General features: G+C 54.1%; 1 protein-coding gene across 1 annotated transcript; it reads right to left on the minus strand.

Moving 5' to 3' along the window:
* Positions 1-317: 317 nt before the first annotated feature.
* Positions 318-13,754, minus strand: mesh (sushi domain containing 2 mesh; the record flags this gene model as incomplete). Its single annotated transcript, XM_037232345.1, has 20 exons — positions 13,560-13,754; positions 11,788-11,978; positions 10,778-10,961; positions 10,095-10,232; positions 9,562-9,730; positions 8,948-9,205; positions 8,485-8,678; positions 8,066-8,211; positions 6,265-6,403; positions 5,600-5,742; positions 5,129-5,261; positions 4,713-4,860; positions 4,262-4,450; positions 3,822-3,959; positions 3,243-3,379; positions 2,610-2,739; positions 2,218-2,353; positions 1,079-1,230; positions 605-787; positions 318-436 (listed from the first exon to the last, which is right to left on the minus strand). Coding segments are annotated over exons 1-20 (3,150 nt in total), but the record flags the coding sequence as incomplete, so codon positions are not given.
* Between the last annotated feature and the right edge of the window lie 3,353 nt (positions 13,755-17,107).

A 17,107-nucleotide genomic window follows, 5' to 3' on the forward strand; every position in this document is an offset into this window, starting at 1 on the left:
GCGGTGGGGGAGACATGTGCGGCCCTAATATGGTTTTCCACGCGGGATGAAACCAGCCACGGGCAGATTCGATGCATGATGATTAATATCGGGGAGCACGTGACCTATGTGATGCTCTTTTAACACGCTCCTTTGTGACTGACGCTATTGTTGCCGCTCTCTCCCTATCTCTCTTTCCCTCTCCCCCCTCACTCACTCCCCTGCGCTCCCTCTCTCTCTATCTTTCTCTCTCTCTCCCTGCCTCCCCTCTCTCTCCCTCAGGACTCACCCGCGGGGCATGTACCCGGTGTTGGTGACCAGCTGTTCGCGCTCATTTCGTCGGCCTGATTCTTCACGTTGCAACCGAAGCAGCAAAGCGCCGCCACGATCGGGATCAGCAGGCTGAACACGATGCCCGTCTGGATGCCGACGTACATCGTCTTGTACTGCGACTCGCCTGGCGCGGCACGCCAGCGGTCATCAGGCCACTCCGGGCTCGTGCAGAAACACGCGCTCATGGGTGTGACCCGCACAGCCGAGCGAGCAGCTCAATATTCCACTGTACGGTGAATAAGCAGGTGAAGCAAGTTCGAACAGGCGTGGACGCGTGGCAAGCGGTACTCACTGATGCAGCTGACCTCGCCGTCCTCGGGCCAGCTCCAGTCGCCCGAGGCGTAGCACCAGCGTCGCGCCTCGCCCACCAGAATGTAGCCCGGGTCACACTCGAACTTCACCATGGTGCCGGGCGTGAAGGCGAACGTGTTCTTGCGGCCGTTCTGCGGCGTCGGTAGCGCGCCGCACGAGGTGACTGCAGGAGGCCCGGGCCGGTCGGGTCAGTCGCAAGTGTGGCCGGCGTAAATGACAGTGGAGACTTGTGGTGTAGACCGCGACATCCGTCCAAAGGCATTAACTGTTAGGTGTAGGTGGATTTGCGTGATAGCGCATGTGGAACCGTGCATCGATGTACTCGAGGTTTCTGTCGTCGACCGGTCACGTTCACCGTTGAGCGCTTCAAAACGATCGTACTTGAATACCATCTGGAACGTTATTTCTAATAGGTTTTCACTCGATGCAACACAGGTGAGATTCGGCCACTCACTGGTCTGCAGGCCGAGTGACTTGGTGTTGACGAAGTCGTCCTGATAGAACTTGGAGAAGACGGCCACGTCGCGCCTCTCGGACATGATGAAGTCGTAGGCGCACTGGTAGGAGCCGCCGCACACCCGCTTCACCTCATCGGCCGTCAGTGTGCTGAAGCGGAATGACGTCAGGGTCAGTGCTCGGTACAGTCCGGGGATGGGGTCAGTATTCAGTACAGTCCGAGGACGGCGTCAGTACTCGGTACGGTCCGAGGACGGGGTCAGTGCTCGGTACAGTCCGAGGACGGGGTCAGTATTCGGTGCAGTTTGAGGACGGGGCCAGTACTTAGTACTGTCGGAGGACGGGGTCAGTGCTCGGTACAGTCCGAGGACGGGGTCAGTACTCGGTACAGTCCGAGGACGGGGTCAGCACTCATTACAGTCCGAGGACGGGGTCAGTACTCGGTGCAGTTTGAGGACGGGATCAGTATTCAGTACAGTTCGAAGACGGGGTCAGTACTCGGTACGGTCCGAGGACGGGGTCAGTGCTCGGTACAGTCCGAGGACGGGGTCAGTATTCGGTGCAGTCTGAGGACGGGGTCAGTACTTAGTACTGTCGGAGGACGGGGTCAGTGCTCAGTGCAGTCCGAGGACGGGGTCAGTGCTCAGTGCAGTCCGAGGACGAGGTCATTCCCATTGCAGTCCGAGGACGGGGTCAGTGCTCAGCGCAGTCCGAGGATGGGCTGGGACACGGAACACCGATATCGGTGCTGTTCCGAAGGTCTGACACGATGCCGGCGTCTTGGATGAAACATCTGGTCGGCACAACGTCGTTAAAATATCGCGGACTATCCGGACATTGATGTGCTTTACGGCCAGCGTTTGCTAAGCATCACGTGCCCGAGACGAAGGACCTGGTTGAACTTGTGGGCGTTAGATTTTAACGGCGCTATGCTGACTGAAGAGAACAGAGGCGGAGTGTGGTACGAATACTCCTGTCATCGGGCTGTTAAATCTCAGACAGATAAGCTCATGACAAGATGCTCAATCAAATGGACAAGAGCAGGCAAGGACTGGGCTGCACGAAACCGTTTGACATCTGAAGCGAACGGCACGAGCTTACGCTGCCGATTTTTGGGTGGTACGGAAGACTGCTCACCTGTTGTCGGGTATGTCCGGAATCTTATCAAACACGGGCAGGAATCCGGGGTCGTAGTAGTTGCTGGATGACCTGCCGTTCTCATGGAAAAACAGCGAGCCGCCTTTGTACGGGTCTTCCTTATCATCCAGCAACCCTGCAAACCAGGAGGCGTATTAGCGTCCTCGGCGCTCATGGCCAGAGCTGGGGTATTTGTTATGACTGTTGCCAGGGATGTAATCGCTCGCAAAATTTTGCTTGGGTGACAGTGCTTGAAAAGCGTGTCTTAACATGCCACGCCAGGAAGCCAGTGACCTTTGTAAGTTGGGGCGGGATCTATCCACCCGGTGCCCTGTCTGTCTGTTCTGAGACACTTGCTCATCACACAGCCACACAATAAGTAGTTTACTCACACTTGAGACCAAAGTCTTGATACAGGCGCTCCATGTTGTTGACATCGAAGGATATCGTGGAGCCGTCCGGCATCACAAAGTCGTCCGATGGATCATTGGACCAGTTTCCAAACAGACCTTTCGTTTGGTTCTGAAAATGCCATCGTATTACGACATAACATACCGCTCAGCTCACGGCCCAAAGTCGGATATCCGCCACTGGCGGTCCGTGCCAGGCCTTCTCTGCGCAAGTCCAAATTGCCAAACCATTATACGCCCTGGCAGTTGGTCAAGCGTAATAGACTTGACGTTGTCAGCTGCCAACACGTTGACAACGTTAGCGCGTCAGCCGCAATAAGTGACACATCCGATCACAACGATGCCATGGCAGCTTCCTTTGCCTTCAGTATAGCAGGGTGACCCGAGAAATTGGGCAATATGGACTTTTTAGGTTATGTGTCATCCACTCAAGAGGCCAAGCTGATTAGCGTCGTCACACCTTGTCCAAAATCGTGGCCCGGAAGCAATCGGCAGCACTCGAATAGAATCTAGCTGTTGTCACATTTTCCCGTGGCAGCCGAGCCCAGACTTCCAAGTCTAGCGACCAGCGCAGTAGCCACGTGGTCGCTGGGCCGCCGAAGAGCCGTGACCTACCATGAAGGAGAGCGGCAGGTAGAGCCGGGCAGCCATCTGGCCCTGGTTCTCCAGCACCTCCACGCCGGCGCCCGACTGGAACAGCACGATCACCTGCGACTGGTTGTGGATGTAGGTCGGCACGTACACCAGCATGCCTGTCGGGAGGAAGGTCGGTTATGCTCGCGCAGTCCGCAGCGGAATGAGCGGGAGTGATTCTGTGGAGGAGAAACCAGGGGATGCAGGCCACATATCGTAGGTGCTGCCTGTCTCGGTTTCATTCACCGACGTCCTTCTTATTACCACAAGTAAAATTATAGTTTAAACGGATACTTATTCGCCTACGACATGGTGCTTAACGACCCGTGCTTGGGGTGGTCCGTGCCATCCAAAACTGATTAACAACGGCCGGCCTTATCACAACCAGATCCGGCTGTAGCACCGGCGTACATAACGCTCGTTTTAGGGCACCTTTGAATGTCTCACATGACTTCGTCTCTGCTGCCACGTTTCCGCAGTGCAGCTAGTGCACGCAACGCAGATGACTAACTTGACGTAGGACATGACCTGGACGTGTGCATCGTTTCGTTCGCAACTCACCTCTGAAAATTTGCATCTTTTCCGGGTACCGATCGAAGTAGAGGTACTTGTTGTTGACGAGCACGTTCAGCTTGTACCTCCACTGTGCTTCAGTCGGACGCAAACGAATTTCCACCGTCGTAGAGAAGTTGTCCCGAGCTGTCGCGCGGAGAACAAGGTGTTTTAGTGCGGTCTCAGCCGGTAGAAGACAAGCCAGATAAGCTTCAAAGGACTCCTCCCCCATTGCTTCTCCGTTGTCACCAAGGAACGCTCAGTGAACACTTGCTGGACCCTATCATCTAAAGTGACTCTTTGCTCGCCTCGACAATAGCTGACCTCAACATGACCCCAGACAACCTCAGCAAACCATGCTCAGCAGACCTTGACCTTAGCCGACCATGACACCAATCGAATTTAACCGCTGCTGACATTGACTCGTGACGCTAATCTTGACCCCTGACCTGCGATGGCAGTCAGCTGGGTGGCCAGCACGGCGCCGCGTTCATTATCGGGCACCTCCTCGAACCGCCCCTGCACGTCCAGCTGGTTGCGGTTGGTGTTAACGCGCGTCAGCACGTACTCGCCCTTGCCGTTGAACGTGTACTGGGTGTCGTCGAAAGTGTATATGTGCGGGTCCCCGAACACCGTGGCTGTGGGAAGACGAAGGAAACACTGTACTGGGTGGGGCGCGGAAGTAACCCTGGACGGTAGACATCTACGTAAAATGATACAGATCACGGTTATTTCACAGTGTGACGTTTTGCATCATTTAAGCGGTGATAACAAAATTGCACACTTTAACTACCACGACACTCAACAGATTTCATTGCTGTATCAAAGATGTAACAAGTCGCCGTAACAATCTCCACGCCCTCGCCGGTCGGGCCGTGAACCTACAGTTTGCTTTCCTACCGGCAGACGGCGGCTGGTAGCCGACGCAATCCTGCGATGCTCGCCGTTCGAAGCGGTACGTGATGCAGCCTTGGCTCTGTTCGCCCTGCCAGCGGCAGCACGAGTAGAAGGGCGCCACGTCGTGGTACCAGTGCGACAGCGACGGCATCTGACGAGAGAGGGCGCAGTGAAAACCCGCTGCAGGTGGGCGGGCGGGGCACGGAGGAAAGCGAATGCCACGGAAGTGAACCGCGCCAGCAACGACAAGGATAACGTGCTGATCTTGCCTTCAAACACGTCAATGACGCTCTTTTGGAAACGGCGGCAGAGTGTAATGCATAACGTGCTGCACTGTTATGGATGGCAGCGGTATGAAATCTATTTTCTACCGCAAGTAACTTAGCCCCGAACCCAAGGTTCCAAGCGGAGACTCTCACCTTATTGGCTTCGTAGAAGGGCCTCATGCCAAGGTTGTGGGCGCGGTGCGGGTTGCCGCCCCACATGCTATCCGAGGTCATCATCAGGTAGCCGTCGATGTCGTAGCAGCATTGCTGGCCGGCACCGTCGGCACTGGAGCGGATGTTGAGCGTCACGCGCTACGGCATCCTCAGGCAGGGCTTTGTTTTGTCAGCGTGCACTTAAATAGAAAAGCAGGGCGATCTTGCTTCTTCATGGAAAGATCAACAAGATTTGTCAACGAATGTGTGGGAAATTATTTGTTCCAGTAATCACTTTACACCTAGCCTTCAGACTTCGTTTCTCTTGACTTTCGTCATCGCATGACGCTCGTCTGTGAAAGCCGCGCATTCTAATTTTTGTCCACTAAATTAATACTCAAGCTTAAGACCCAGCCCTCCCAGCTTTCCCTCCAAGCTCCCCCCCCCCCCTCTGGCAACAGCTGCACCTACTTGACCATGCCGGCGCGGACGCAGTGGATGGCGCCCTTGTGCTCGTTGCAGGCCGTGTTGCCGTCCCGGTCGCAGGAGAAGTCCGGCACGTACAGGCCCTTGTTGGCCACGGCCTGCTCGATACGGCACGGGCAGCGGATCACCTGCGGGCAGTCAGCCGACCTATCAGCGGGCACGGCATCAGGTGTCGCTGGGAGAGGCGCCACTCTGGGCGGCGCCGGCGCACGGGACCTGCCGGGACTGGTGGTGGCGGCTGCGATCACAGGCCCTTTATTTTGCTCGTGAAAATGGCTGGAACTCCACTCAACGCTCTCGTGGACGTCAATGAGACCAACGTGGTACAGCGTTGAAAATCCCGAGTCGATTTTATTGCATTTTTCACTACTGATTCCTATGATTCCTTGCAGGTTTCAAGGCGTGGCAATGTTGCAGAGTATAGTTAAATATCGGACAATATGACTGGAGACCCTTGCCTACATTTTTAAAATGCTCTGAGATAAGTGCTTGGATTTGCGGTGCTCCTTAATCAGCCCTGATATTCGCTTGTGACCGAAAGCGCAACGCTTTAGTTGATGACCACCGATGAGCCATCAGATAGCCACGAGCAAACACGCCAAGCGGTTCCCCTTTAGTTTCATAAAGAAAAGCGCACTGTGCTCTCTTACCTCGCCGGCGAAGTGCTTCAGGTTGCGGTCGTTCTCGATCCAGCGGTTACAAACGCGGGAGGCCCACTCCGTGCCGTACACTCGGCTCCACTGCGGCCCGAAGTACCAGGCCAGCGGGATCGGCCGGCTCCACAGAGTACTACCAAAGACAGCCAGGTGTGGTCAGGTCAGTGCAGGTCAGTGCAGGTAAGGTCAGGTCAGGTCATGGCACAGAACGAGCGACCTGACAAGTCCCGGGCGGGTCACAGGTCAGGCTGCAGGTCAAGTCACACTTTATATCATACATTGGGTCAGGTCACGTTAGGTCGTATCAGGTCACTGCTCTCGTTGGGTCATGAGGCTGATGACCACGGTGACCAAGACTACGAACCAGCCATGCTTTACGTTGCATATTGCCGACGGCGAGCAAACTTTAACATACGCCAGGGTGGCCGCCTAGATACCCTTCGTTCGGGTGGGGGGGGGGGGGGGGGTGGGGGGGGGGGGCAATTTGACACCACTGAGATCTCAAGAAATGCCAGTTAGAGACGCCAGATTTACAGAGTGTGTTGATCTGTACTCGTGAACTGTGAACTGTGAACTGTGAACTATATATACTCGTGAACTGTGAACTCGCTAATGTCAAAATTTAAGGCGAAGGTGTTGACCTTCTGGTTAAAAAGGATCAGACAAGGTCAAATTCCTGGTTGGTCTCAAAAGCGCCCCCAGAATCTAGATAACTGTTTTGTAAGGAAAAGGTCGCATGCTCATTTAACGTCAGTGACCTTGTTCATGCCCTTGAAGGTCACGGTGACCAAAATTGTATAAGACTGCTTTGATTGTTGCAATTGAATAAGCGACAAAGATAACGCTAGGCAGTATGTTTCCAACAATAAAAAATGGTCACCTGGGTCATTCTAGGTCAATGACCTACTCTGACCTCTGAAAAGTCCATGGAAGATGCATAATGCGGTTCCTTCAATCGATAAATTTAAAATGAACGCCAGAAGCCATCCCATATAGCAAGACCCAGAGCAATAAACCAAGTTGGTTTTGACCTTGGCCTGATCTTCATACCTGACCTCAAGCCAACGTAACTTGCTCATTCAATGTTTGTGTTGCCTAAGAAAGCGTCACAGAGATGTATGGCTTCGTCTAACACTCCGTTGTTGCATCAGATTGAACGATTCCCTAGAAATTGACTTCGCTGAAATCATGGCCTGGCTTTGATCTGCCATAGGTCAGCAACCCTACAAAGTACATCTCAGCTTTTGATACCAGACGATCCACTATTTAATTGTCTACAGCTATGTAAAATTTGGTGCTGCTATGCCGCGCCGTTTGGAAACCATTCTGGGAAAAACCTTTGGGGGGTGAATCTCACCCCCACCCGAGCGCGCGTTAAGCGGTGTATATGTGCAGTGTCAATGAGCAGTGCGAAATGCATTTATGTACGAATGGTCCAGACGATATGGTCTCACGCATACTGCTTTGGCCGGTACGGTGTCAGTCTCCAAGGTACCGTAAGTGCTTCACAGTATCCACTATATTATGTAAAACGAGGAAATCCAAGTGAAGAGTATTGTGGCCTGTCTTGTATTTGCTGGCACGGCATCATGCTATCTTACTTTGGCTGCACTTGGATGGACATGGTATGAACATCACATTAGGGGCATTAATAGTTGAGCCTAAGAATAACTGCACCAGAGTTTGCGACAGGTATGTTCAGTGAGAAGGCCTTTTGCGTCGCTGCATTGAAGATTCCGCCTCAACAGGTACAGCGCAAGCTGCCACCAGCCGGGCAGCATAACGTTCGACTCACGGAGAGCTCTTGAGGCCTGATAGGTAGGTGCCTGGGCTGGTCAGATTAATCTGCAGCAGGCCCACTTCGATGTCTAGGTAGTCCCAATTGTCATTGCCCATGTAATCGGAGGTAGCGATGTCCTTGACGCCCCTGTTGTTGGTCTCCTGCGGGAGTAGGGTACAGGCGGTCCGCAACGAGTTGTGATTGCTCTTCAAAAGCAAACAATTCTGAACGAGAATTCAGTGTCCGAGCGGTTGTTGCGAAAGCTCGCCTGGTCCTACCAAGGGCAGATGGTGGGTCAGCACTAGTGTGACGTTCTCCGCTGGCACCACTGCTGGCTGGCTAGTCCCACGTAGATGGCCATCGGCATTGGTGGAATGTTTAGTTTTCTGTAACCACGCCGCTTCGGAGCGGCCCTGTCAGGCTGGTAAGCTCACCAATATCGTGTCAATAAAGACCAGCTCGGGCGTGTTAGTCGTCTCGCGGTAGCCATAGAGGCTGACGGTGACGTGCGCGCTCTGGTCCATGGTCAGGTTGTGCCAGAGCCACTGAAGGCGCAGCGCTCCCGGCTCCGCCAGCTGGTAGTCGTCGTTGGCGAACATGACGCCCTCAGGCGCCGTCAGAGGCGTCTCTGTCGCAGGAAGGTTTGTGACGTCACCGACAGAACGCGACGCCACGGTCGTAGAACTGAGCCTCGTCACAACCACATGGGGTCATCGTCGTGGTGTCAGCAGTCCACAACCACGAATCGCTGCTGTCAACCTCACCACTGGTGACGTCACAGCTCGTTATCATCACGGCACCAGTCACATCTATGATGTCACCGGCCACAACCACGACGTCACTAGTCCCGCAGCATGCGCAGCCTCTCAAACCTGCTCGTCAGGCGCGCGCACTGACCGACGTAGTACTGCCCCTTCCAGTAGTAGGGTCCGCCGTCGAGTGAGACGGCGATGTCCACGTAGCCGGTGGCGAAGAGGCGCGGCTGCACGCAGAAGGCCGTGTTGGTGTCGCGCACCACACCCTCCACCTCGCGGTCGTAGAAGCGGCACTTGACCAGGGTGTTGGGCCCGAAGCAGGGGCCCGAGATGTTGACCAGGCTGCCGCCCAGCATGTTGCCCTGCTCCGGGGCGAACACCAGCGGCAGGTTGGAGCCGTCTGTGGAGGCGGGAAGGGGTGAGAGGTCACAGGACGGGACAAGTCGACGTGGCATGGGTGCTAGCTCAGGCGCCTGTCCTTGGGCCGCGTTGGAGGGGTCGCTGAGAGACGATCAGATGTTGTTTTCGAGCGGAAGTGAATGCATTCATTAGAGAAAAAGCTGTACGGCAGACCCCGTCAACTTATGGATTGAATGTGCCTACATATGGAGGCAAAACACATGTACAGGAAGGTAAGAAGATGGCGACATCGTAATATCCAGGGCGATGTCATATACTTCGTGACAGCGCGTTGCCCACGCGGTTCTACGGATCAAAAACTTCACGCGCCACGCCGGCACAGCAGCGAGGTCTCACAGAGCTCGTGACGGCAGTTGCCGGCCATGATCTTCTCGTCGATGCGGAAGACGTGGCGGCCCGGGAAGCCGTTGGCCATGCCGGTTGAGATGAGGTCTCGGATGTACATGGTCTGAGAGTAGGGCTTGTACGGGTACGCGCTGGTGCCGTTGCCAGCGTTGAAGCCCACCTGACGGCGGGGAGACGCCAGTCAGCTGGATTCTAACGAAAACTGCCGCGACTAAGCTCATCAAACCTGAGCAGCATAGTGCACGCGTGTTTACAGCTCGGGATACGTGTCCACAGCGATGTGCTGGGCTAGAGCGTACTTCAAAAAGGTTTCAATGATGATATCTGTGGGAGCGTCGCGATTCCTGAGTTAAATGAACGACACATGCGAACTGCGACGGACCGGCTCACAAACAACAGGGGCAGTTTTTAAAGCAGAAATGTGGGGAGGAAGGGGGGGGGGGCAACGCTGGTGACTGGAGCACTATGTCACCGTGGCGACTGGCGCGCACCATGGCACCCCGCGCGGGACAGCCGGAACTCACGTAGGCCGGAATGCCGCCCTGTCCCTCGTTGATGTCACCGCCCGCTTCCGTGTGCGTCGTCCAGCCCATGTGCAGGTAGTTGAAGATCGCGTACGACCGCACCTCGTCTGTCACCACCAACAGCTGGAGTGTGTTCGTCTGCCCATGGCGGGAGACAGCGACAGTGCGTCAGTATTCCGAACAGGGTGTGGCTGTATGAGTAACGCATCAGGGAGCATTCGATAATTACGGATGTCCCACCGGGGCATGATACATAGCCTGTATAGTTTTCTCTTCGGGAAAAGAAATGCACACCACCTCGCGTCACGCCAAGTAGCAAATCACACTCACAGTCAACCACGAAACCCACCAACAGCTTCATCGGTCAACCAGGACACCTACCAACAGCGTCATCGGTCAACCAGGATCCCCACAAACGTCGCCGGCCAACCAGGACACTCGCCAACAACGCCTCCGATCAGCCCGGACACCCAACAACAGGGACACCCTCCAACAACGTCATTGGTCAATTCGGACATTCACCAATAACGTCACCGGTCAACAAGGACACCCAACAACAGTGTCATTGGTCAATCCGGACACCCACCAGCAACGCCATTGGTCAACCAGGACACCCACCAACAACGCCACCGGTCAACCAGGACATCCGGCGCCATCGGTCCAGCCCGCCGGTCGTTGCTCACCACGCGCCTGGCGCGGGAGTTTGCGTTGCCGCCGTTAAACGAGATGTTCTTCCAGGTGGTGATGATGATGTGCTTGGGGGTGAACGCCTCAGCTCCCACGATGCCCTCTCGGATGTCCCACTTGGCGCGCTCGCGCAGCTCCACGCCGAACTGGTCGTACCGCTCGTACAGGTCGCGCTCGATCCTGCGGCGAGTAGCGGCAGGGAGAGTGAGCGGAGGTGGAGGGCGCGGGGCGCCCGCGCACGAGCCGGGGCGGCGCCACCCTGGGGTCACGCTGGTAGTGCCGGCGACGGTGGCGGCGGCTCGGCAGCAGAACACCGGGTGGACAGAGAGGGCGCCGTGTGAGGGTAGACAGGGTGTGGAGGAGGTGGAAGAGGATTTAATCTTCCGATGAACATGAATTTAATGTTCTGATTTAAGGAATGTTCTTAGAAATCTTGATTTGATAATGATATTCTGCATGCAGTTACAGCCCTTCTTCCCATTCGAGCCGTTTCAGTCAAATAGAGCGGAGCCCAAGCGGAAAGGCATCTGAAGGATGATGTCGAATTCATTCTGTCTTATTCAAAACACCGGCTCTTACCACATAACGCTGTGACGGCGTGCTCCACTACACTACACCGCTTCACGTCACGCGCGCGGGACCTCGCGCTGCAGCGTGCTCGGCCGATTGGGACGCTCAATTCTCCTGAGGCCGGCTTTTGACAGTAAGTGGCTGTCGTAAAAGTTCAGTGCAGCGAGGCGCTCGCGCAAACATGTCTTGCTTGCGATAGGGCTAAGGTGCGAATGAAGGGTGTAACAACAGCAAACAGCTTTTTGACCCACGTGTAACATACCTGCACATACCGCTGAAACGGTCACCCCTTCATAAAAACACACGCTGCTATGACCGACGCCACCAGCCGAAGCCACTGAGGATGAATCCCTATCTACATTACCCTCCGGCACATATTCGACGTTCTGGGACAACAGCAGGACGACACGGTGATGCGCGCGGAGCAGGAGGTCACCTGTAGTAGACGCCGGGGCGTCGCGTGTCGGTCTCCTCTCCGCCCATCTCGCCCATCACACACTTGCTGTAGAAGGGCCCGATGAAGGAGGGGTCGTTCTTCACCGGCCAGTCCGGCTGCGGGAACGTCAGCGGGTACGTCTGCGGCTCCGAGGTCGGCACCGAGAAGCCCAGGAAGCCGTGCAGAGATACCTAGTGGCCGCGTCGACAAGCGTTAGTTTCACCAGCGTCCGGTGGGTTACAGGCCAATGAGCGAGGAAGATGTAAGAACATGCATGTGGATAGAGATGTATACTATTAGTGCATACGGTCTGTCTATATTCAAGGTTCTATACTTTTTACTCGAGTATGATGTTGCGGGTGAACAACATACGCGTAAAGCATTACGACAATTTTTAATGATGTCGGCCCGTTAACACGCGCTCTGGTGGCAGAGGGTCAAATTGGCCACCCCCCGAAAGTTTTTCAAGAATAATTTTCAAACGGCGCGGCGTAGCAGCGCAAAAATTTGCATAGCTGTAGAAAATTGAATAGCGGATCGTTTGATCTTAAAAATTTAGATGTACATTGTAAGGTTGCTGACCTATGGCAGGTCAAAGTCAGGCCATGGTTTCAGCTAGGGCAATTTCTAGGGAATCGTTCAATCTGATGCAATAACAGAGTGTTTGACGAAGCCATACATCTCTGAGATGCTTTCTTAGGCACCACAAATATTGAATGACAATTCAACACATCATGTTGACCTAAGGTCAGGTATGAAGGTCAGACCAAGGCCAAAACCAAGCTGGTTTATAACCCTAAGGCTTGCTGCATGGGATAGTTTCTGGTGCTCATTTTGAATTTATTGACGGTAGGAACCGCATTAAACATCTTCCATTGACTTCTTAGAGGTAAGAACAGGTCATTGTTCTACGATGACCGCGGTCGACACTTGGTTTTAGGAACATACTTCCTAGCGTAATCTTTGTCGCTTATTGGAATGCAAAACTCAGAGCGGTCTTACATAATTTTGGTTACCATGACCTTGAAAAAGTCAAAAAAGGTCACCGACCTCAAATGGGCTCGTGACATTTTGCTTAGAAACAGCTGCCTAGGTTCTGGCGGCACTTTGGAGATCAACCTGGACTTTGACCTTGTTTGACCTTATTTGACCTAAAAGTCATAATCTAGGAACCTCAAAGTTTGACCCAAGTGAGTTCACGTACAGATCAACACACCCTGTAAATTTGGTGTCTCTAGCTTTCTTAGTTCTTGAGATCTCAAGGGGTCAAATTGACCCCCACCCGAGCCTTCGCTCGGGTGCTCGAAGGGTATCTAGCCGGCCCCCCTGGTACGTGTTAATATATATATATATATATATATATATATATATATATATATATATATATATATATATATATATATTACTTATATATTACTTATATATTACTTATATATACTTCTGCACTTGACATATATATATATATATATATATATATACATCTAAATATATGTTTGTGTGTGTGTGTGCGCATATAGCTGTAGGAGGATTTTTCAGAACTCACATTCAGTTTGATTTCTTTCCACAGCATGATGCGGTGATTGGTTGGAATTCACTCTTAATGTTCGAACACGAACTCATTCTTCTGCACTTGACATGACACCTATGAGAAAAGCGTAAGAGTATTGCGGCATGACCGATACTTTTACGTTCGGAACGCGCCACGTTTCAACAGCACGGGTCGGGGGTGCATCACGACAGGGACATAACATGACACCTGACTGCGGTCGTACCCAGGTGTAGTTGAAGAGAAAGCCGTAGTAGGGAAACCGGAAGTTGAGCTTCTTGTCGATTTGCGGCGTCAGGTCGTTGATGTCCCTCTGGTAGTCGTTCGGATACTTGAAGGGGTACATCATGTCGGACCGGATCTCGCGCAGCCGGTCCTCCGTGATGGTGTAATGCTCCTCATCGTCCCACAAGTCGTAGGCGTTCAGGCCACCGGATGGACCACCTGTGGCGATGCGGTGAAGGCTGAGCTGGGACAGGCGGAGGAGGCCAGAGACGACGAGAGCAGTGCATCAGATTGCTCCAAGCAGCCGCTTAGCTATGCCGACGTAACAGGTGAATCGACGACAGCGTCAAGACGGCACCAAGTCCAGGGTGTCAAATATCGCATCACTAACTGTGCATCTTGAGCCCAGCCTCTTCCATACGTCTGTAGCAGTTACATGAATCATTATACTCTACCTTATTCCTTTCAAGAGCACGGGGCTCCACGCATCACAACAGAAAGGGAGTAATTCAAGAGTAATGACTGCGTGATGAGTTCTTATCTGAATCGCACGTTTTTGTTGTTGTAGCAACACGCAGGCTCTTGTCCGTTTCTAGCGAACGCAGAAATTTGATACAGTTGCCAATGCCTCAGTGCGTGACCATCAATTGGTTTCTGAGTCGCGCAGTAATTTTTGGTGACGAATTCAGAATGTGAGCCTCACTGACCACTTGCCAAAACAAAGAACTATCTCAGCACATCCTGATTCAGCGTCTCCGGCAGCACAGCTGCACACTCAGCATTCAAGTGGCAGGTGGCAAGCTGAAGGCGTTGAAAGCTTCGCCAGTGTAATGGCGGTATAACCATGTAACGCGTAGACGCGTGGGGCCGTAAATAGACAGACAAACATGGCGTAACAGGCCGGGCAAAGCGCACTGCGACGGCCGAGTAGAGGAGCACTATCGCCGCTGCCGGTCGGCCATGTTGACGGGCGGGGATGACGTCACCAGTCCGGCAGGAATTAGTGGACCCGATAGCTCTGGCGTGCCGAGGCGATAGCGGCGCACTAAGCCGGCGTGCAGACGCGATAGCGGCGCACTATCGCCCACTCCATCTCGCCTCGGTGCCTTGGGGCAGGCGCCTTGGCCCTCAGCGCCTTGGTGCATGACGCCGCTCTGGGGCACGGGTTCGCCGTTCTTGAGCACAGGTTCGCCGCTCTGAGGCACGGGTTCGCCGTTCTGTGGTGCGAGTTCGCCACTCTGGGGCGCGGGTTCGCAGCCCTAGGCACGTCCTCCGCTCTGGGGCGCGGGTTCGCCTCGTCCGGCCGGCCTGAGTTCAGCGTCAGCCGCGCTGAGTTGGGCGGCTGAGTCGCCCGAGGGACCGGTGCGGCTCGGCAGCGGGTATGCCAGTCAGACGTCCTGTCCGGCCGATCGTCGCTAGGCCCAGTGAACATTCAGCTCGGCTGCGGCCCTTTCAACGCGCGAGTATGCGGAAATTGAGGCAGGTGCAAAAGCTTCAGTAGGAGAATATTGATTTCTTTCCCAGTCGCGCCGTAGTTTTGGTGAGCGGTTCAACGTGCCCATCTCAGTGGCCGATGACGGGGATAAAGTTATGTTGATGAAACCAGACGCAGCGCCAGCGTTAGAACTGTTTTGCTTTAAGTATGCAGTGATTGTTGACCACGTTAAATCTGAAGCCAAACAATCGTGGAGTTGGAATTTAACACAGCTCAGTCAAAAGCATCTGGAAGCGTTTGAAGTGATGCGTCAACACGAGTTAACCTCACATGTATCATATACCTCCTGTCAGGAGCCGTTCCGCATCACGCTTGAGATCAGCACTCGTGGGCTGAAATGGTGCGCTCCCAAACCAGACGCACGGGTGCAACTAAAACCAGGACGTGAGCTAAAAAGCATATGCAGGGGAATTATGAGTCCTGGTGCCGGCTGAGTGCATCAGCCTGTTTGTGTCAGCACGGGTCAAAATCCCACGCCGATCACAGAAAGACCTCAATTAGTGACGGTCGACTGCGATCACCACACTAGCCCATGCTCTGCGTGGTGCTCCTCGTGCAGGCGCGTGCGCACACGCCGCACGCAGATGTCGACATCCCGTTAGTGAACGTTCAACATTGCACAGGATGGCTGTCACAGTCGGCGGGCTGTGTGCGGATGTCGGACACGCACGGTCCGTGAATGGGCCATCGGGGCGGATGGGCCCCTCAGCTCCGCCGGGTGCACACGGCGCAGCTGATGGGCCCTGCGTAGGCTGCTGAGCCCGGACTCATCAGTGGACCGTAGGCTGCTGAGCCCGGACTCAGCAGTGGACCGCTGGGCGCACAGCAGCAGACTTCGCCTCCTCAAGCGGAGGACTGGGATGTGCAGTGAAATAGGGCGGTCAGCCGCGGGGGCTTAGTTCAGCGCACAGCCTGTTCACGCGGACCAGGCCCCAGACGCGAGGCGATCTTCAATGGGGCGCGCAGTAGATCTTTTATTGTCATCTCAGCACGCGGATGCCACTAATTTTGTAGAAATGTGTGCAGCAAAGGACAGAACGTGCCGTTTTTCATGTTCAGACAAGATGTTTGCAAAATGATGAGCTAAAGCAGAGAACAGCGGCAAGTTCAATTAAACGTCTGTTATCTCTCACCTGATTACGGAAACATGACTCTGTTTTTAAATGCCGACACGAATCGTCACCACCGGCTATAGCACCCTCGTTGCCAAGAATGTGTCGCCACGCAATGTATGCTGGTGAGGGATTAGGCACAGGGAACAAAATCATCTGTGGTAAGCCGATGGCCGATATTTGAATTTAAAAGATCATTGCCGCAGGTCGTAGTTCTAAAAGTCATCTAAATATGCGAAATAGCGCCGGCGCATTTGACTGTCACGTGCGCTCAAATATTTGGTGACTAAGTGGTGACAAAAAGGTGACTGGTAAAGGTGACTAATAGCCCCAACAGGCCTATGACGAAGCCTAAGTCGCGTCTACATGTTTTAAATCGTCTTATTAAACTCCGCATCTCGATGCTGACAGGGCCGGCTTGTGACGGGCTTTTTTCCTCGACCCGTGATCTTCCACAGTCTGCCAAAGCTCATAAACGACGGGAGCAAGCTAGTGGCGAAGGTGTTTTTGCGTCGCTGCGAGCCTAAGCCGTTTATGACGCATCCGTCTTTGTGCCGAGTACGGCGATAAGCACGGCGATAGGCGGGCGGAAGCCCGGGCCGTATCGGGTCGTTGGGCGACATGTTCGCGAGTGAGCTCCGATAATGGCCCTGACTCATGGCCCTTGTGCGAAGGGCTGCGTGGTGCAACAGCGGTGGCGACAGAGGGACAGAGATGAGCTGTGAGTCACTGCTCTGATGCGATTTCGTGTGGCGTGGATCGGCATTCCTCACCGCCTGCGATTCGTCCTCGCCACCAGTGAACAGTGCACATTAATTTTCGGCCCGTTCGGGATATCGGAGTTGGCACGGGATAGGTGTTGCGGGCTTCGCGCGCATTGCCGCCGCACGTTTTCCGCTCCGGGATAATTTGGGCCGGAATCAGAAGTCACTTCCAAATTGA

The sequence above is a fragment of the Pollicipes pollicipes genome, unplaced genomic scaffold (genome assembly GCF_011947565.3).
Source record: "Pollicipes pollicipes isolate AB1234 unplaced genomic scaffold, Ppol_2.1 Scaffold_6686;HRSCAF=7923_pilon_pilon_pilon, whole genome shotgun sequence".
Lineage (NCBI taxonomy): Eukaryota > Metazoa > Arthropoda > Thecostraca > Pollicipedomorpha > Pollicipedidae > Pollicipes > Pollicipes pollicipes.